Here is a 21023-nt window from a genome sequence, read left to right on the forward strand (position 1 = left end):
GATAGATATACTCTGGGCCCTCTCGATGGAATGTCATCTGATTAGCTTGCAAGCATATGAATAGTTCATAAGAGATCACATACCACGGTACGAGTAAAGAGTACTTGTCGGTAACGAGGTTGAACAAGGTATGGAGATACCGATGATCAAACCTCGGACAAGTAAAATATCGCGAGACAAAGGGAATTGGCATCGTATGTAAATGGTTCAATCGATCACTAAGTCATCGTTGAATATGTGGGAGCCATTATGGATCTTCAGATCCCGCTATTGGTTATTGCTCGGAGAGGAGTCTCGACCATGTCTGCATAGTTCACGAACCGTAGGGTGACGCGCTTAAGGTTCGATGTCGCATAAGTAGATTCAGAATATGAGATGGAGACCGAATATTGTTCGGAGTCTCGGATGGGATCCAAGACATCACGAGGAGGACCGGAATTGTTCTGGAAGAATTCTGCTGTTTTGTATTTCAAGAAAAGTTGTTCTGGAAATATTCTCGGAATTGGACGAAATAAAAACAGAAGTTCTTATTTTTCTGTCATGCAGACGGAGTCCAAAGGGGAGATGGAGAAAGGCCAGGAGTGGGCCACACCACACCTGGGCGCGGGTCCACCCAAGGCCGCGCCAGGGTATGGTGTGGGCCCACCAGGCGCCGGCCCTAGATGTGTTTTGTGAAACCCTAACCCTACCTCCCGACTATATATAGAGGGGTAGTTTGGCCGGCCATTGCTGCTCCGTACGCAACCCTAATTTGCCACCTCTCCTCCCTCCCAGTTTCTCCTGCTCCGGCTTAGGCGAAGCCCTGCAGGAATTCTTCTCCACCACCACCACCACGCCGTCGTGCTGCTGGGATTCCGTGGAGATCTACCACACCTCCGCTGCCAGCTGGAACGGGGAGAGGAAGGAGCTTCATCGACACCGTACGCGCGACCGAGTACGGAAGTGCTGCCGGATTGCAGCACCGGGGACGATCGTCTACACCAACAACGAGATTAATCTCGTAGGCTTTGGAATCTTCGAGGGTTAGTCTCATCTCCATCTCGTTGCTTCGATCTTGTAGATTAGATCTTGGGTGTTCCATAGATTAGATCTGTTGGTTTTATTCGTCTTGCGGTAGGAAATTTTTTGTTTTCTATGCTACGAACCCCATCAGTGGTATCAGAGCCATGTCTATGCATAGATCTGTTGCACGAGTAGAACACAATGGTTTTGTGGCCGGTGATGCTTTTGTTGCTTTAGTTTGTGTACTTTGCATCTTGCGGGATGGTGGGATGAAGCGGCCCGGGCTAACTTTACATGACCGCGTCTCATGAGACTTGCTCCACGCTTGACATGCAACTTGTATTGCATAAGTGGCTTTGCGGGTGTCTGTCTCTCCCACCATAGTGAAGATTACAATTTATACTTTCTATTGTCAACACTAGTATCACCGTTGTGGTTCATGTTCCTAGGTAGATTGGATCTTACTCGAAAACCCTAAACCACGTAAAATATGCAAACCAAATTAGAGGCGTCTAACTTGTTTTTGCAGGGTTTGGTGATGTTATATGGCCATGATGTGATGATGATTATATTTGATGTATGAGATGTTCATTATTGTATTATGGCAACCGGCAGGAGCCTAATGGTTGTCTTTAATTTTTGTTAAAGACCTGCGTGTCTATTCATCATGTAATAGCTTTATTTCAAGTAGTTGTTATAGTATCTATAAGTGATGGACAACCATGAAGCGGCGCCACTGACCTTGACGCCATGCTGGTGATGATGGAGATCATGTCCGTGCTTTGGAGATGGAGATCAAAAGCACAAGAAGAAAGGCCATATCATATCACACATTAAGAATTGCATGTGATGTTAATCCTTTTATGCATCTTATTTTGCTTAGATCGCGACGGTAGCATTATAAGATGATCCCTCTCACTAAATATCAAGATAATAAAGTGTTCATCCTTAGTATGCACCGTTGCTAAGACTTGTCGTTTCGAAGCATCTCGTGATGATCGGGTGTGATAGACTCTACATGTGATACAACGGGTGCAAGCCAGATTTGCACACGCGGATACTAAGGTTGCCTTGACGAGCCTAGCATGTACAGACATGGTCTCGGAACACGGGATACCGAAAGGTAGAGCATGAGTCATATGAATGATATGATGAACACTTTGAGTGTTCGCCTTTGAAGCTACATCTTTTCTCGTGAAGATTGGACTTGGTGTAGTGGATTTGGTTCGTGTAATCACTAAGACATTGCGAGGGATGTTGTTTTGAGTGGGAGTTCACCTAGTTAATTTAAGAATTAAAATTGAACTCAATTTATCATAAACTTAATCTAAACTCTTTGCAAATATGTTGTAGATCATGGCGCCCCCCTCCATCAATTTTAACCAGTTCCTAGAGAAAGAAAAGCTTAAGGGCAATGGTAGCAACTTCACTGATTGGTTCCGTCATGTGAGGATTTTCCTCACTGGTGGAAGCCTGCAATATGTGCTCGATGCACCGCTAGGTCCCCCACCACCTCCTGCAGTATCCGAGGACATAAAGAATGTTTATGAGACTCGGGTTACTCGATACTCCGAAGTTCAGTGTGCCATACTATGCAGCTTAGAGGCAGAGCTCCAAAAGCGTTTTGAGCACCACGACCCTTGTGATATGATGCGTGAGCTCAAACTTATCTTTGAAACTCATGCGGCCGTGGAGAGCTATGAGGCCTCGAAGCAGTTCTTTAGCTGCATGATGGAAGAGGGCAGCTCCGTTAGTGAGCACATGTTCGCCATGTTCGGACATGCGAAGAAGCTCAGTGACATGGGGATGATGATCCCTAACCAGCTGGGTATTCATCGTGTCCTTCAATCACTGCCACCAAGTTACAAGAACTTCGTGATGAACTACAACATGCAGAACATGAATAAAGATTTACTTGAACTCTTTTCCATGCTGAAATCTGCTGAAGTTGAGATTAAGAAGGAGAATCAAGTGTTGATGGTCAACAAGACCACCAGTTTCAAAAAGCAGGGCAAGCCTAACATGGGTAACTTCAAGAAGGGCGGCAAGAAAGTTGCTACGCACCCTGAGAAGCCTAAGGCTGGTCCTAAACCTGAGACTGTGTGTTACTACTGCCAGGGGAAGGGGCACTGGAAGCGTAATTGCTCCAAATACTTGGCCGATCTGAAGAGCGGCCACGTCAAGAAGAAAGGTATATCTGATATACATGTTATTGATGTCTATCTTACTGGTTCTCGTAGTAGTGCCTGGGTATTTGATACTGGTTCGGTTGCTCACATTTGTAACTCGAAACAGGAACTGCGGAATAAACGAAGCCTGGCAAGGGACGAGGTGACGATGCGCGTTGGAAATGGATCCAAGGTCGATGTGATCGCCGTCGGCACGCTCCCCCTACATCTACCTTCGGGATTAGTTTTAAACCTTAATAATTGTTATTTGGTACCTGTGTTGAGCATGAACATTATATCTGGATCTTGTTTGATGCAAGACGGTTATTCGTTTAAGTCCGAGAATAATGGTTGTTCGATTTATATGAGTAATGTCTTTTATGGCCATGCACCTGAGATGAATGGTTTATTCTTGTTAAATCTCGATAGTAGTGATACACATGTTCATAACATTGATGCTAAGCGAATTAAATTGAATGATAATTCTACTTATATGTGGCATTGTCGTCTTGGTCATATTGGAGTGAAGCGCATGAATAAACTCCATTCCGATGGACTTCTTGAGTCACTTGACTTTGAGTCGCTTGACAGATGCGAAGCATGTCTAATGGGAAAAATGACTAAGACTCCATTTTCTGGTACAATGGAGCGAGCTACAGACTTGTTGGAAATCATACATACCGATGTGTGCGGACCAATGAGTGTAGCATCGCGCGGTGGTTATCGTTATGTTCTAACCTTCACGGATGATCTGAGTAGATATGGGTATATTTACTTTATGAAACACAAGTCCGAGACTTTTGAGAAGTTCAAGGAATTCCAAAGTGAAGTAGAAAATCAACGTAACAAGAAGATTAAGTTTCTGCGTTCTGATCGCGGAGGCGAATATCCGAGTTATGAGTTTGGCATGCATTTAAAGAAATGCGGAATACTTTCACAGTTGACACCGCCGGGAACACCACGAGCGCAATGGTGTGTCCGAACGTCGTAATCGAACTCTCTTAGATATGGTTCGTTCTATGATGTCTCTTACCGATTTGCCATTATCGTTTTGGGGTTATGCATTAGAGACAGCCGCATTCACTTTAAATAGGGCACCATCTAAATCCGTTGAAACGACACCGTATGAATTATGGTTTGGGAAGAAACCTAAGCTGTCGTTCCTTAAAGTTTGGGGTTGCGATGCTTATGTAAAGAAGTTACAACCTGACAAGCTAGAACCCAAAGCGGAGAAATGCGTCTTCATAGGATACCCTAAAGAAACAATTGGGTATACTTTCTATCACAGATCCGAAGGAAAAATCTTTGTTGCCAAGAACGGATCCTTTCTTGAGAAGGAGTTTCTCACTAAAGAAGTGACTGGAAGAAAAGTAGAACTCGACGAGGTTGATGAACCTTCTCTCATAGATCAGAGTAGCGCAGTGCCGGAAGAAGTTCCTGTGCAGCCTGCACCGATAGGAGAGGAAGCAAATGATGATGATCATGAAACTTTGAACGAGGAAGCTACTGAACCTCGCAGATCGACGAGGGAACGTACCACTCCTGATTGGTATGATCCCTGTCTAAATGTCATGATTGTGGACGACAATGATGAGGACCCTACGACGTATGAAGAAGCGATGATGAGCCCAGATTCCAACAAATGGCAAGAAGCCATGAAATCCGAAATGGGATCCATGTATGATAACAAAGTATGGACTTTGGTAGACTTACCTGATAGCCGCAAGGCTGTCGAGAATAAATGGATCTTCAAGAGAAAAACAGATGCCGATGGTAATATTACTGTCTATAAAGCTTGACTTGTCGCAAAGGGTTTCCGACAAATTCAAGGAGTTGACTACGATGAGACTTTCTCACCTGTAGCGAAGCTAAAGTCTGTGAGGATTTTGTTAGCAATAGCTGCATTTTTCGATTATGAGATTTGGCAGATGGATATCAAAACGGCGTTCCTTAATGGAGATATTGAGGAAGAGTTGTATATGGTACAACCCAAAGGTTTTGTCGATCCTGAAAATGCTAACAAGGTATGCAAACTTCAGCGTTCCATTTATGGACTGAAGCAAGCATCCCGGAGTTGGAACCTACGCTTTGATAGAGTGATCAAAGACTTCGATTTTATACGGACTCGTGGTGAGGCCTGTATTTACAAGAAAGTGAGTGGGAGCTCTGTAGCGTTCCTGATATTATATGTAGATGACATATTATTGATTGGGAATGATATAGAACTATTAAGCAGCGTTAAAGGTTATTTGAATAAGTCTTTTTCAATGAAAGACCTTGGTGAAGCAGCATACATTTTAGGCATCAAGATTTATAGAGATAGATCAAGACGCCTAATAGGCCTTTCACAGAGTACATACCTGGACAAGATTCTAAAGAAGTTTAGAATGGATGAAAGCAAGAAAGGGTTCTTGCCTATGTTACCAGGTAAGGTCTTGAGTAAGACTCAAGGTCCGGCTACGGCAGATGAAAGAGAGAGGATGATCAAGATCCCCTATGCTTCGGCAGTAGGCTCTATCATGTACGCCATGCTGTGTATTAGACAGGATATCGCACATGCTGTTAGTTTGACCAGCAGATATCAAAGTGATCCAGGGATGGAACACTGGACAGCGGTCAAGAATATCCTAAAGTACTTGAAAAGGACTACGGATATGTTTCTTTGTTATGGCGGTGACCAAGAGCTCGTTGTAACCAGTTACACCGATGCAAGTTGGAACACCGATCCTGATGACTCTAAGTCTCATTCTGGGTACGTGTTTATATTGAATGGTGCGGCAGTAAGTTGGAGCACTTCCAAGCAGTGCACGATGGCGAAATCTTCAACAGAATCTGAATATATAGCGGCTTCAGAGGCTTCATCGGAAGCGGTATGGATGGAGAGGTTCATTGTTGAGCTTCGTGTGGTTCCTAGTGCATTGGACCCGCTAGTCATTTATTGTGACAACACGGGTGCCATCGCCAATGCAAAGGAACCAAGGTCACACAAGAAGCTAAAGCATATCAAGCTGCGTTTTCATTCGATTCGCGAGTACATCGAAGATGGTGAAGTAGAGATTTGCAAAGTACACACAGATCCGAATGTTGCAGATCCGTTGACTAAAGCTCTCCCTAGGGCAAAGCATGACCAACACCAGAATGCCATGGGTGTTAGGTACCTTACAATGTAATCTAGATTATTGACTCTAGTGCAAGTGGGAGACTGTTGGAGATATGCCAAGAGGCAATAATAAAGTGGTTATTATAATATCTTTGTGTTTATGATAAATGTTTATATACCATGCTATAATTGTATTAACCGAAACATTGATACATGTGTGATATGTAAACAACAAGGAGTCCCTAGTAAGCCTCTTGTATAACTAGCTTGTTGATTAATAGATGATCATGGTTTCGTGATCATGAACATTGGATGTTATTAATAACAAGGTTATGTCATTAGTTGAATGATATAATGGACACACACCCAAATGAGCGTAGCATAAGATCAAGTCATTAAGTTCAATTTGCTATAATATCTTTGTGTTTATGATAAATCACTTACACCGGAAGGGTACTTTGATTACATCAAACGCCATTGCGTAAATGGGTGGCAATAAAGATGGGATTAAGTATTCGGAAAGTGTAAGTTGAGGCATATGGATCAATAGTGGGATTTGTCCATCCTGATGACGGATAGATATACTCTGGGCCCTCTCGGTGGAATGTCATCTGATTAGCTTGCAAGCATATGAATAGTTCATAAGAGATCACATACCACGGTACGAGTAAAGAGTACTTGTCGGTAACGAGGTTGAACAAGGTATGGAGATACCGATGATCAAACCTCGGACAAGTAAAATATCGCGAGACAAAGGGAATTGGCATCGTATGTAAATGGTTCAATCGATCACTAAGTCATCGTTGAATATGTGGGAGCCATTATGGATCTCCAGATCCCGCTATTGGTTATTGCTCGGAGAGGAGTCTCGACCATGTCTGCATAGTTCACGAACCGTAGGGTGACGCGCTTAAGGTTCGATGTCGCATAAGTAGATTCAGAATATGAGATGGAGACCGAATATTGTTCGGAGTCTCGGATGGGATCCAAGACATCACGAGGAGGACCGGAATTGTTCTGGAAGAATTCTACTGTTTTGTATTTCAAGAAAAGTTGTTCTGGAAATATTATCGAAATTGGACGAAATAAAAACAGAAGTTCTTATTTTTCTGTCATGCAGACGGAGTCCAAAGGGGAGATGGAGAAAGGCCAGGAGTGGGCCACACCACACCTGGGCGCGGGCCCACCCCAGGCCGCGCCAGGTTATGGTGTGGGCCCACCAGGCGCCGGCCCTAGATGTGTTTTGTGAAACCCTAACCCTACCTCCCGACTATATATAGAGGGGTAGTTTGGCCGGCCATTGCTGCTCCGTACGCAACCCTAATTTGCCACCTCTCCTCCCTCCCAGTTTCTCCTACTCCGGCTTAGGCGAAGCCCTGCAGGAATTCTTCTCCACCACCACCACCACGCCGTCGTGCTGCTGGGATTCCGTGGAGATCTACCACACCTCCGCTGCCCGCTGGAACGGGGAGAGGAATGAGCTTCATCGACACCGTACGCACGACCGAGTACGGAAGTGCTGCCGGATTGCAGCACCGGGGACGATCGTCTACATCAACAACGAGATTAATCTCGTAGGCTTTGGAATCTTCGAGGGTTAGTCTCATCTCCATCTCGTTGCTTCGATCTTGTAGATTAGATCTTGGGTGTTCCATAGATTAGATCTGTTGGTTTTATTCGTCTTGCGGTAGGAAATTTTTTGTTTTCTATGCTACGAACCCCATCAGTCATCTGGGCGTGGACGACGATCGTCGTAGCGTGTGCGGTCCTCCTGGCGCTCCTCCTGTCGTGGGCGGCGATCATCATGGCGAGGGCGAGTGTCGCGACGAGCCACGTTGGTGGAGGAGGTGAACCCCGGCTCATCGGATTTGTGCTGCCGGTCAAAGGCTTGTACTTGAGTGAGGAGCTCGGCGAGGGTGGTGTTGGGGTTGGTGTTGACAGCAGTACGAAGATTGTTGTAGTGACTCCCGAGTCCTTGCAGGACATAGTAGACAAGCTCGTCATCGTCGAGAGGTTTTCCCACCGCGGCAAGTTCGGCGGCGATACACTTCATCTTGGCAACATATTTTTTCGCAGACATATCACCCTTTCGAGTGTCATTGAGAGCCGAGCGAAGCTGTTGGACCCTGGTCTTGGACTGGCCAGAGACGTGGGTATTAAGGGCTGCCCAAAGAGCAGCCGAGGAGTCGAGGCCGACGACGTGAGCAAGCACATCGGGGGACAGCGCATTGAGAAGCCATCGCAGAACTTGCTGATCGCGGGAGATCCACGCCTCATAGTCAGGGTTGACGATGGTGATCGGCTTGTTGTTGGCGTCCTCGGTGGAGACAGTCTCATTAGGCGCCTTGTCCTTGCCTTCAACCAGATCAAGAACACGGGCGCCGCGCAGCGCAGGGATCACCAGCGCCTTCCACACGAGCGTGTTTTCACGCGTAAGCGGCTGGGATGGAGGCGTCCCAAGCGCAGCGGCGAGAGCGGTAGCAGACATTGACGAAGAGGTGGCCATCGAACCGGAGACAAGGACGACGGCAGAGACACAGTAGTGGTTTTTGCGGTGTTTTGGCGTGGCGTAAGCAGTGGCGGCAGCAATAGATGCGGCGGCGACTAGGGTTTATAGCTTTTGGTGTGTAGGCGGCGGCAGCAGCAAGTGCGACGGCGGCGGCTAGGGTTTGTTGGTTTTGGTTGTAGGCGGCGGCGGTAGCAGCAGGTGCAACGGCGGCGGCTAGGTTTTGTAGAGGTTGGCGGCGGCGGCAGACTAAGGCTGCGGCGGCGGCAGATTGTAGTGGCGGCGGCGGCGGCACGGTGCGGCGGCGGCGGCACGGTGCGGCGGCGGCGGCACGGTGCGGCGGCGGAGATTTTAGGGTTTTGGCAGCTAGAGGGAAGAGACCCGCTCTGATACCATGTTGGTTTTGGTGTAACGATGCGTGCCCTTACGGGCCATCGGTTGCATGTTATATAGAGTAGGAAAAAAACCCCTACGTGGCAGTACATGAGATGTACGTGTATAGTCGGAGTACTACTCCGTACATATACACATACCATATTACATACGCTTACACGGGCGACGATCGATTATCAGCGTCTGGCCGGCCGCCGTCGTCCGCTACTGCTTGGTTCAAAGGATTGCCGGCCATGATGCCTCAAAATAGAAGCCTGCTAAGGCCACCAAATGGCCAGCCAGCCATGCACTCCAAGTGCGGCCGGCCAATCGGCCATGCATGTGGTCATGGGGCAGCCGGCCAAGCATGACCAAATGCAGCCTCCTCTTCTGTTATTTGTCGATCTGTTCATCAAGTCACCACCACCACTGGCCGCCCTTGGCTTCACCTCCAGTCCTCCATGTGTTTGCAGTTTGCCTTCTGCTACTCCCGGCTGTCGTCGTCAACTGCCGGCAACTCACACACATGGTGGCTTGGTGCAGTTATAAATCAGCCAGCGTGTAATCTTCCTGCAATAATAATTGTAGTAGCACAAGTTACTCTCAACCACTTGATGCCCAAAATAACCAAAACAGTGTGCCCACCGAAGTTGACGGGTCTTGGTCAATCTCCGAGAAAATGCAAAATATCACGAGTTGGTGGAATATTTAAAGCAATTCACATGGATGGGGTTCATTTTCGGTGGCATAGTTGTCTCTGCAAATATACACCGATACACCTACATAAACGAGTGCCTCGTGTGATTGTTGTTGCTCACAACTCACCAAGGTTGCCACCACCACTGGCCGGCCATGGCTTTATCTCCATGGGGTTGCCTTCTGCTGGTCCTGGCAATCGCCCCTGCTTGCCATGCCCGTCCACTTGTTGAAGAAGACTTGGCCGGCAGCATGGCCACCCAGCCCCTGCGGCCATCTGTAATCTCGTGCTCAACTGCCGGCAACTACAGCGACGGAAGCCCATACCATGTGAACCTCTACCGGCTCCTGTCGGACATCCCCATGGCCGTTGACTCCAACGGCTTCTTCAACGGCACGTTCGGCGCGGCAGGCAATGAGGCCTTTGGCCTCTTCATGTGCTATGCCGGAGACACTGACGCCGAGTGCCAGGACTGCCTCGATCGTGCACCCGATGGTATCATGAAGCTGTGCCCCCACAGCCGGACGGTTCGCGCTGTCTACAACTCTTGCTCCCTCCAATACTCCGATGAGTCATTCTTCTCTGTTGCCGACCTCTCCGTCGTTGACATGGTCGACCTTTCCGTCGCGCCCCAGGTGGAACAAACCGCTTACCAACCTGAGAACAACAGAGCCCCTGACCAAACTTGGTACGGGGGAGGTGATAAGGGGTGGCCCGATCTTCTCAGTAAGCAACGGTGGTGATGATGATCACGGGTGATGGCAGCGGAGATACACGACGATGAAGTGGATGATAACTTGTATGACGCAACGAGATCTCTCGATTGGTCCCTGTCGCCAGATGCAACAGCTCTCAACCCCGCAAGATATTCGCAACTCCACACACTTGCGCACGTAGCCGCCGACCACGAAGCGGTAAGTTGCAACCGTCTAATTCCCAATGGAACAGCAGATCACACAAGACTTAAACAGGATCTACACAATATCCAAGCAATATGGTGTAGGGAATTCAATAGTTTTGCGGAGCAAACAACTAAGAACTAGGGTTTATCTTAAACGTGGTCTAAAGCAACTTGTGGGGCGTCCCAGGGACTTATATAGGCGTCTGGGACGACCTCAGGTCCAAAAAAGTACGAAAATAACCGACCCAGAATAGATCTGGTCGAGACAGACTCGGACTGGTCCGGTCTGGGATCCGGTCGACCGGGCTGTGGACCGGCCGGTCCGGTTGGCGGCCGGTCAACCGGGCTGTGGACCGGGCTGTCCGGTCAGTGGTCCGGTCAACCGGGCTGTGGACCGGAAAACTGCGAAGTTTCCGGTTTCCGTCCGGTACGAGGGGCTCCGTCCGGTTGACGTCCGGTTGGCGACCGGTCGACCGGGCCAGGGACCGGGCTGGCCGGTCTGGGGGCCGGTCTGACCGGGTTCTGGACCGGCCTGGACTTCTTCTTCTCCTCTCGCGCATGCCTCCCGCTCCTCCCTCGCGCGTCCATGAGATATCTTCATGTCCAGCTCCTTGTCCAGCTTCACGGCCATCTTGACGTCCATCTTCATGTCCAGCTGCTCCTCTCCTCGTGCGATGCTCGTCTCCTCTTGATACCTGATGATACATAAGTAATAGGACTTAGGCAGTATAAAGTTCTCATCAATCAAAGCATCGTTTAGGAACAAGTTCACCTGTTGTTTAAGTAGCTTCGCACGAGCTCGTGTCATTGGTCCAATCCCGACTTCATTGGACTTGAGCTTCACAGCGAGGTTCATCTTCGGTTGGTAATGACGGAGGTAGTAGTAAGGTAGGGATGTCCTCATCATCTCCCCCTTCAAAAGGCGTCGACCCCGACGCTCCAAGGTCTTCTCCGTCATACGGTGTCAAATCAGCAACATTGAAAGAATTACTGACACCAAACTCATCCTCTGGAAGATCTATTGAGTATGCATTATCATTGATCTTGGCAAGCACTTTGTAAGGACCAGCACCACGAGGCTTCAACTTAGACTTCCTCAGCTTCGGGAACCTATCCTTGCGAAAATGTACCCAGACCAAATCACCAGGCTTGAACAACATATCCTTGCGCTTCTTATTCATCCTTGCAGCATTGCTCTTGCCTTTCTTCTCAATCAACTCTTTAGTCTTCTCATGAATCTTCTTCACATAATCTGCCCTCTTTGATGCCTCCATATTAACTCTCTCATGTATGGGCAAAGGCAACAAGTCAAGTGGAGTAATGGGTTTGAAACCATACACCACCTCAAAAGGACATAGTTCCGTGGTTGAATGTACCGCCCTGTTGTAAGCAAACTCCACATGCGGCAAACATTCTTCCCACTCCTTCAGGTTCTTCTTGATCATGGATCTCAACAGTTGTGACAATGTTCTATTCACCACTTCAGTTTGACCATCAGTTTGGGGATGACAAGTAGTGCTGAAAAGCAGCTTCGTCCCCAGCTTTCTCCAAAGCGTCTTCCAGAAGTAGCTCATAAACTTCACGTCACGATCGAAACAATAGTCTTCGGGACTCCATGTAGACGTACAATCTCCCTGAAAAACAGGTTAGCAATATGCGACGCATCGTCGCTCTTGTGGCAGGCAATAAAGTGTGACATCTTAGAAAATCTATCCACTACCACAAATATAGAATCATAGCCTCTCTTAGTACGCGGCAAACCCAACACAAAATCCATACTAATATCCTCCCATGGTGTAGTAGGTGCCGGTAAAGGAGTATACAAACCGTGAGGCTTCAGCTTGGACTTAGACTTGTTGCAAGTAATGCATCTTCGCACATATCTATCCACGTCCCGCCTCATCTTTGGCCAATAAAAGTGGTCAGCTAGCATGAGTAGCGTCTTCTCACGCCCAAAGTGACCCATCAAACCTCCGAGCATGTGATTCCCGCAATAAGAGCAAACGCACGGACGATTCCGGAACACATAGTTTGTTAGCCCTAAACAAGAAACCATCATGTATGTGATATTTTTCCCATGCTTTACCAAGAGCACATAAGCGATATGGTTCAGCAAAATCATGATCAGTGGCATACAAATCACATAGTATCTCTAAACCAGGAATTTTAACATCAAGTTGAGTTAATAGCATAGTCTTCCTAGATAGAGCATCAGCAACAATATTATCTTTTCCCTTCTTATGCTTAATAATGTATGGAAAAGACTCAATGAACTCAACCCACTTAGCTAGACGCTTATGCAAAGTAGATTGGGCTTTCAGGTATTTCAAAGCTTCATGATCAGAATGTATGATAAATTCTTTTGGCCACAAGTAATGTTGCCAAACCTCAAGAACTCGAATTAAAGCATACAATTCTTTATCATAGATAGGATAGTTCAACTTAGCACCAGATAGTTTTTCAGAAAAATATGCAATTGGGCGACCCTCTTGCATCAACACACCACCAATTCCAATACCACTAGCATCACATTCAATCTCAAATTGCTTATTGAAATCAGGAAGTGCAAGCAACGGTGCAGAAGTTAACAATCGTTTCAGTTCATCAAATGCATGATCTTGGGCTGCGCCCACTCAAAGACAACACCCTTTTTAGTCAAGTCATTCAAAGGTGCAGCAATAGTAGAAAAATTGGGCACAAAACGGCGATAAAACCCAGCTAGACCATGAAAACTTCTAACTTGACTCACATTCATGGGAGTAGGCCAATTTTGAATAGCTTCAATTTTAGACACATCTACTTCTACTCCATGCTTAGAGACAATATAACCCAGAAATATGACCTTATCTTTGCAAAATGTGCACTTCTCAAGATTACCATAGAGTTGATTATCACGCAACACTTGCAAAACATGTCGAATATGTATAATATGATCAGATTCATTGCGGCTGTAGATTAATATGTCATCAAAATACACAACCACAAATTTGCCAATAAATTCACGCAAAACATGGTTCATCAGTCTCATGAAAGTGCTAGGTGCATTAGTTAAACCAAAAGGCATTACTAACCACTCATATAAACCAAATTTTGTTTTAAAGGCAGTTTTCCACTCATCCCCTTCTTTCATCCTAATTTGATGATAACCACTACGCAAATCAATTTTAGAGAACACAAGCAGCACCACTCAATTCATCTAGCATATCCTCTAAACGGGGAATAGGATGACGATATCGAATAGTAATGTTGTTTATAGCTCTACAATCTACGCACATACGCCAAGTACCATCTTTCTTAGGAACTAGAATAACAGGAACAGCACAAGGACTAAGGCTTATGCGAATATAACCTTTGTCGAGTAGCGCTTGTACTTGCTTCTGTATCTCCTTTGTCTCTTCGGGATTAGTGCGATATGGCGCCCTATTGGGCAGCGATGCTCCGGGAATCAAGTCAATTTGATGCTCAATACCTCGCAATGGTGGTAGTCCTGCGGGTACCTCCTCCGGAAACACGTCGCCAAATTCCTGCAAAACATTAGAAACACCAAGAGGAAGAGGGGTCATGTCGTTAGAAACCAAAACCGTACCCCTGTACAAAAGCACAAGAGGCATGGCCGTAGGATCCTCACTAAATTCTCTCATGTCTTCTTTGGTGGCTAATGAGACTAAGGAATTCACTCTCTCACTTTTCGTTATATCACTCACGACATTACAATTCTCTCGCCTATCTAGAGGTGCATCCTCCAAATTTACTTCGATCTTCTGACGAGACTCATTGACAATTTGTTGTGGTGACATAGGCTGTAAGTTAATTTTCTTGCCCTTGTACTCCAAGTGATATGTATTGGCACGGCCATTGTGTTGCACGTAACGGTCATAGAGCCAAGGCCGACCCAATAAAAGGTGACAAACCGTCATAGGAACCACATCAAAATCAATGCAATCCTTATACGGTCCAATCGCAAACTCAACACGCACCATGTGGTTTACCTTCATCTCACCATTATCGCTCAACCACTGAATATAATATGGATGCGGGTGCGGTAGATACTTCAACTTCAGCTTGGTACATAACTCCTTGCTTGCTAAATTGCGGCAACTCCCGCCATCAATAATGACCTTGCAAGCCTTGTCAGGACCAACTAAAGCTTTGGTTTGGAACAAATTGCAGCGCTGAGTAGATGCACTAGGCAACACATTAAGAGCACGCTGCGACACAACAATGGTGCGAGCATCAGAAGGATATGCATCTTCACCATCAGTGTCATAGTCATCATTGTCTGGAGCATTTGGATCAGCATCATCTCCGAGTCTCATACTCATTGTCCTCATTGATAAACATGACTTTGCGGTTAGGACAATCTCTCTTGAAGTGACCCTTGCCACCACATGTATGGCAAAGCATATCACGGTTGCGCGTTGTAGACGCACCAGAACCACTCGTACTTGCAGCAGATTCGGACTTCTTTGCATTAGATACATTGGAGACCGGTTTGCTAGGCGGAGTAGAGTAAGGAGCGGAGCGCGTTGAGGGCGCCGGCGCTGTAGAGGGCGCGCGGGGTGTAAAACGCCCAGCTCCCGTAGCACGTCCTTTAACCTTTGCTTCTTCAGCCAACTGTGATTCAGCTTCTCTTGCATGATGTAACAATTGATTCATATTGGTGTAGGTGTAATGACGAACAATGCCTTTAACATCATACTTCAATCCATTCAGAAAACGCTGCATTGTCATCTCGAGAGACTCACGGACACGACCACGCTGCATAAGCATCTCCATCTCCATGTAGTACTCATCAACAGTCTTCACACCTTGCCTCAATAGTGTTAGCTTATCAAATATGTTCCGCATGTAATTTGTAGGCACAAAACGAGAAGTCATTGCCTCTTTCATAGCACGCCATGTACGGATAGGTTGTGCACCATCTTCATCGAGGTTACGAATCAAAGAATCCCACCAACGCAATGCATAACCATCAAATTCAGAAGATGCAAGCTTGATCTTCCTATCTTCAGAGTAGTGTGGATGTAGGCTCCATAATTTCTCAATCTTGAGCTCCCAAGTGAGGTATTCTTCAACATCAGCTCCTCCTTCAAACTTGGGTATGGAAAACTTAGGCTTACCCAATCCATCTTCTTCATCTTGTCCACGACCATTGCGGCCAAGTGGAACCCAGCCACGAGGACGATGACCACGAGGCGCACCACGAGCATTGTGTGCGTCATCTTCAAGTTCAGGATCGTCATCATCTTCTTGTTGTTGTTGTTGTAGTACAGTCAAGTTCTCAATAGCGAGACGCATATCCGCAAGATTGCGCTGTATATCCGTCATTTGATCAGACAAGCCAGTGACGGTGACATTAGTAGCATCCAGCGTTTGTTTGATCTCATCAACTGTACTCTTAAGCTCATCATCATTAGTGCGGAATTCACGTCGCATCTCATTACGAAGAGCTTCATACTCCCTCCAGGTGATGATATCTGCCGAGTTCTTGTTTTCCTGGTTAACAATCTTATTATCACTAGCAGACATGATTAGTAGGTTAGTGCACTAAATCAAAAATATATGGTGGTACTCTCACAACTCACTCAAAACTGATAAGAAAAGGAAATCTTACCGTTCCAAAGTAAATTAGTGTTGCTTACCACTTGTAGTAACAACTCGTGCACGGGTGTAGCGAAGCGAATATCAAGGGTATAAGAACAATCACACGACAAAGCAGGGTATATGTGGGGCTGTAGGTAGGCTACCTATTTGCACCAATAACAAGCTCTAGCGCTGACCGTAGACAACCAAAGATACTCACACAAGGCGATATAATGGGGCAATGCAACTATATGGAGGAAAGGTTGCAATGCACAAGAGAGACGCTAGCAAAGCTCAATGAGACAGGCACAAGATCGCTCAACTACGGAAAAACTTAGGCCTTTCACTTGATTTCAACTAGCACACACTTTTCTTTTTGTATTTTCTTTTTGTAACACACGCAGCTATGTAGCTCTTTTTGCTTCTTTTCAATTTTTTTTTTTATGACTCAACTCCTTGATAACACGGCCAACAAGATATGCAAAGCACCAAAACCCTAATGAGCAGCCTGTCGAGCGGTAAAACTAGTCTCTTCTGGGGAAGTTCCTAGTCACGTATATCGAAAAGCTGTGTCTATGGTTGGGAACAAGCACACTGTACGCTATGTGGACTCGGAGAAACAAAACTGACACTAAAAGATAAACTAGATAATAGAGAAAACACAAACCCTAACAATTCTACTAGAAGAAAGATAAAGGTACGCAAAAACAACTACGAAAAGCAACTAAAACTCGAAATTAGTGCAAGCTATGGCTATGGCAAACCCTAACCCTAAATATTTTTGGCTTTTTCTGGATAGGAAAACACTCACAACTCAACTATGGGGTGGATTGTGGATGGCTTACCGAGGAAAACTGGAAATCTGATACCAAGATGATAAGGGGTGGCCCGATCTTCTCAGTAAGCAACGGTGGTGATGATGATCACGGGTGATGGCAGCGGAGATACACGACGATGAAGTGGATGATAACTTGTATGACGCAACGAGATCTCTCGATTGGTCCCCGTCGCCAGATGCAACAGCTCTCAACCCCGCAAGATATTCGCAACTCCACACACTTGCGCACGTAGCCGCCGACCACGAAGCGGTAAGTTGCAACCGTCTAATTCCCAATGGAACAGCAGATCACACAAGACTTAAACAGGATCTACACAATATCCAAGCAATATGGTGTAGGGAATTCAATAGTTTTGCAGAGCAAACAACTAAGAACTAGGGTTTATCTTAAACGTGGTCTAAAGCAACTTGTGGGGCGTCCCAGGGACTTATATAGGCGTCTGGGACGACCTCAGGTCCAAAAAGTACGAAAATAACCGACCCAGAATAGATCTGGTCGAGACAGACTCGGACTGGTCCGGTCTGGGATCCGGTCGACCGGGCTGTGGACCGGCCGGTCCGGTTGGCGGCCGGTCAACCGGGCTGTGGACCGGGCTGTCCGGTCAGTGGTCCGGTCAACCGGGCTGTGGACCGGAAAACTGCGAGGTTTCCGGTTTCCGTCCGGTACGAGGGGCTTCCTCCGGTTGGCGTCCGGTTGGCGGCCGGTCGACCGGGCCAGGGACCGGGCTGGCCGGTCTGGGGGCCGGTCTGACCGGGTTCTGGACCGGCCTGGACTTCTTCTTCTCCTCTCGCGCATGCCTCCCGCTCCTCCCTCGCGCGTCCATGAGATATCTTCATGTCCAGCTCCATGTCCAGCTTCACGACCATCTTGACGTCCATCTTCATGTCCAGCTGCTCCTCTCCTCGTGCGATGCTCGTCTCCTCTTGATACCTGATGATACATAAGTAATAGGACTTAGGCAGTATAAAGTTCTCATCAATCAAAGCATCGTTTAGGAACAAGTTCACCTGTTGTTTAAGTAGCTTCGCACGAGCTCGTGTCATTGGTCCAATCCTGACTTCATTGGACTTGAGCTTCACAGCAGGTTCATCTTCAGTTGGTAATGACGGAGGTAGTAGTGAGGTAGGGATGTCCTCATCAGGAGGCTTACTTGTAGGGTACGTCGTGGACAAGGTTGGCTTGAGTCAGACAAGGCTCAAGCTGATTGATCGGCTCACGGTGAAGGCCAGCCAAGCGGACGTGCGGATCGCGGAGGGCACACAACCGTTCACCGACACGCAGTGGGTGCGGGCAGTGGTGCAGTGCACGAGGGACCTGCCGTCGAGCGAGTGCACACGCTGTCTATCCTACTACACCGATCAGCTGCCGCGATTGTTCCCGAACAATAGCGGCGGCGCCATCAAAGGGTCGAGCTGCTACCTGCGTTATGCCATCTTCTCAGACAAACCACGGGCGGTACATGTGCAGCTGGAGAGATACCAGTATAGCGAGAAGTATGAGAAGGAGATGGAGAAACATGATAAGGAGATGGCCGAGCAGAAAAAATATTATGAAATGGTAATGGCGACGGTTCGCAGAAGACAACGACGAAAGGTGGCCATCACTGCCAGCCTTGTCACCATCTCCGTGGTGCTAGTGGTTTGCCTGGTCGTCATGTTGGTTCGGTTCCTGAGGAACCGGTGGCGAAAATGGGTGGCAGCAGCCAGGGTTGCCATGAGATCATACCTGGAAAAACTGGCGAAACTGATGGCTTACTACCGCAGCAAAAGAGTATATCAAGATGAGCTCGAGCAAGGTACTGGCCCCAGGCGATTCACATATAATGAGCTCGCGGCAGCCACCGACGGCTTCTCCAGCCGGAACAAGTTAGGCGAAGGAGGCTTCGGGTGCGTGTACAGGGGGTTCCTCAAGGACACGAACCTTCACATCGCCGTGAAGAAAGTGTCCAAGACCTCCCGCCAGGGCTGGAAGGAGTTCGTTGCCGAGGTGAGGATCATCAGCCGGCTAAGGCACCGAAACCTTGTGCAGCTCCTTGGATGGTTTAACGGTGGTGACGAAGGTGATCTCCTGCTCGTCTATGAACTGATGCCCAACGGCAGTCTGGATGCTCACTTGTACAAGCCGGACTACTTGCTGCCATGGACAGTCAGGTACGAGGTCGCGATTGGCCTTGGCTCTGCGCTGATGTACCTGCACCAGGATACGGAGCAGTGTGTCGTTCATAGGGACGTCAAGCCAAGCAATATCATGCTGAACGCGTCCTTGAAAGCCAAGCTCGGTGACTTTGGCCTCGCAAGGTTCGTCTGCGACGGTCGGGGCTCGCTCACGACAGGTGCAGCCGGGACACTCGGGTACATGGACCCGAAGTGTGTGTACTCAGGCAAGGCCAGCATGGAGTCCGATGTGTACAGCTTTGGTGTCGTCCTTCTGGAGATCGCCTGCTGCCGAAGGCCAGCTGTGGCCCGAGCCGATGACGAGGGAGTCGTCATCCACCTGATTCAGTGGGTCTGGGAGGCTTACGGCCAAGGGGCCATCCTTGAGGCAGCCGATGTGCGGCTGGACGGCAATTTCATCGAGCAGGAGATGGAGCATGTCATGATGGTCGGGCTTTGGTGTGGGCACCCCGACCCCGGCCTAAGGCCGTCCATCAGGCAGGCCGTCAGCGTTCTGCGCTTGGAGACACCACTGCCGAGCCTCCCGGTGAAGATGCCGATCCCAGCCTACATGCGGCCACCACTGGCGGATGACTCTTTTGGTTCTCCGGGAACTACCGGTGGCATCAGCAGCGGGGATGCCAGTACAACCCATTCAGCTCGTAACAAAGTTGAATAGTTAATCGCCAATCTTGGCATTTAGGGCCGTTTCAGAAAATTGCAAGTACTACTTGTAACTAATGTAATTACTTTATATATACATGTTTGAAGTGAACCACGCTATTACAAATCTGAGCTACATGAAAATAATGTATGCAACTTATCATGTACTACCTTTACTCGCTTTTAATTGACGTTGCTCCATGCCTAGCTACGTGTATGTGGTGAGCTAACCCCGCGTTGATTAAAATCGAACGGGGCAATCGACCATCATGACATGGTTGCATTTTTGTTGGATTCAGATTAAATTCGATCCGTTATATGTGCAGCAACTCTTGTATTTTGTAGGATTCTGATGATTTAAGCTATTTTTTTTGGGAAGTGGCTGCGTGTACAATGGGCAAGTGCACAGGACCACCTATCCTGTCCAACTTCAACCGCGCCTTTCATTTCCCGCGCAGGCAGCTGCAGCCTGCTTGCTTGACTTCCATTGACTCGTAGTAACTTTGATGAGTAATCTGCGGTGGGCCAAAGGCCAGCTGGCAGAACTCAGTTTTTCATTACAAAAAATGGTAAACCAAAAACTCGGAAAACAACTATATGTCCACAACTAACACAGCGAAACCAGCTCAATCAACAACAACTAGATGTAAGAACATGGCAGCCCAGTCCTGGAGCCTGCAGGCCGGAGGTTCAAGTGTGAGTTGGATTTGGATGTCATGTATGTTATTTGCTATTGGAAACGTACTTAGCCACAGAAATAAGCAATACAAGTCGTTTGGTCATAGCGCAAGAAAAAACTGGATTTTTCTTGAGGGATTAGGTGCATGTAATAGTTCTCATACCAACAAAGGAAACATTTCAGTTTTCAAGAGGTCAGGTTCAATTGAAATTTTCTCTTCGAACCAAGTGGAAAGCGAACTGTGGAAAAATCCGTAAGATTCTGTGCTACAAATGAGACGAGTCCAACTCTCATAGCTTGGTTTGCTGTTCTGCAATCGCTGTCTCAAGAGAAAATTCACATAAAATGGCATCAGCTCCA

The 21023-nt window shown here is 47.4% G+C and overlaps 1 protein-coding gene across 1 annotated transcript; it reads left to right on the plus strand.

Moving 5' to 3' along the window:
* Nucleotides 1-10000: 10000 nt before the first annotated feature.
* On the plus strand, nucleotides 10001-20000 carry LOC124654251 (L-type lectin-domain containing receptor kinase IX.1-like). Its single transcript, XM_047193271.1, has 2 exons — nucleotides 10001-10571; nucleotides 18310-20000. Exons 1-2 carry the CDS (start codon nucleotides 10001-10003, stop codon nucleotides 19998-20000), a joined length of 2262 nt encoding a protein of 753 aa, XP_047049227.1.
* The last annotated feature ends 1023 nt before the right edge of the window (nucleotides 20001-21023 follow it).

This window comes from Lolium rigidum, chromosome 5 (assembly GCF_022539505.1).
Source record: "Lolium rigidum isolate FL_2022 chromosome 5, APGP_CSIRO_Lrig_0.1, whole genome shotgun sequence".
Classification (NCBI taxonomy): Eukaryota; Viridiplantae; Streptophyta; class Magnoliopsida; order Poales; family Poaceae; genus Lolium; species Lolium rigidum.

Bases quoted from the DNA above. Each gene is read 5' to 3' on its own strand.
- LOC124654251 (XM_047193271.1), top strand. From the start codon at position 10,001: ATGGCTTTATCTCCATGGGGTTGCCTTCTGCTGGTCCTGGCAATCGCC. The intron at 10,572-18,309 runs GTAAGCAACGGT...TGTCCTCATCAG, and splicing joins GGGGTGGCCCGATCTTCTCA to GAGGCTTACTTGTAGGGTAC.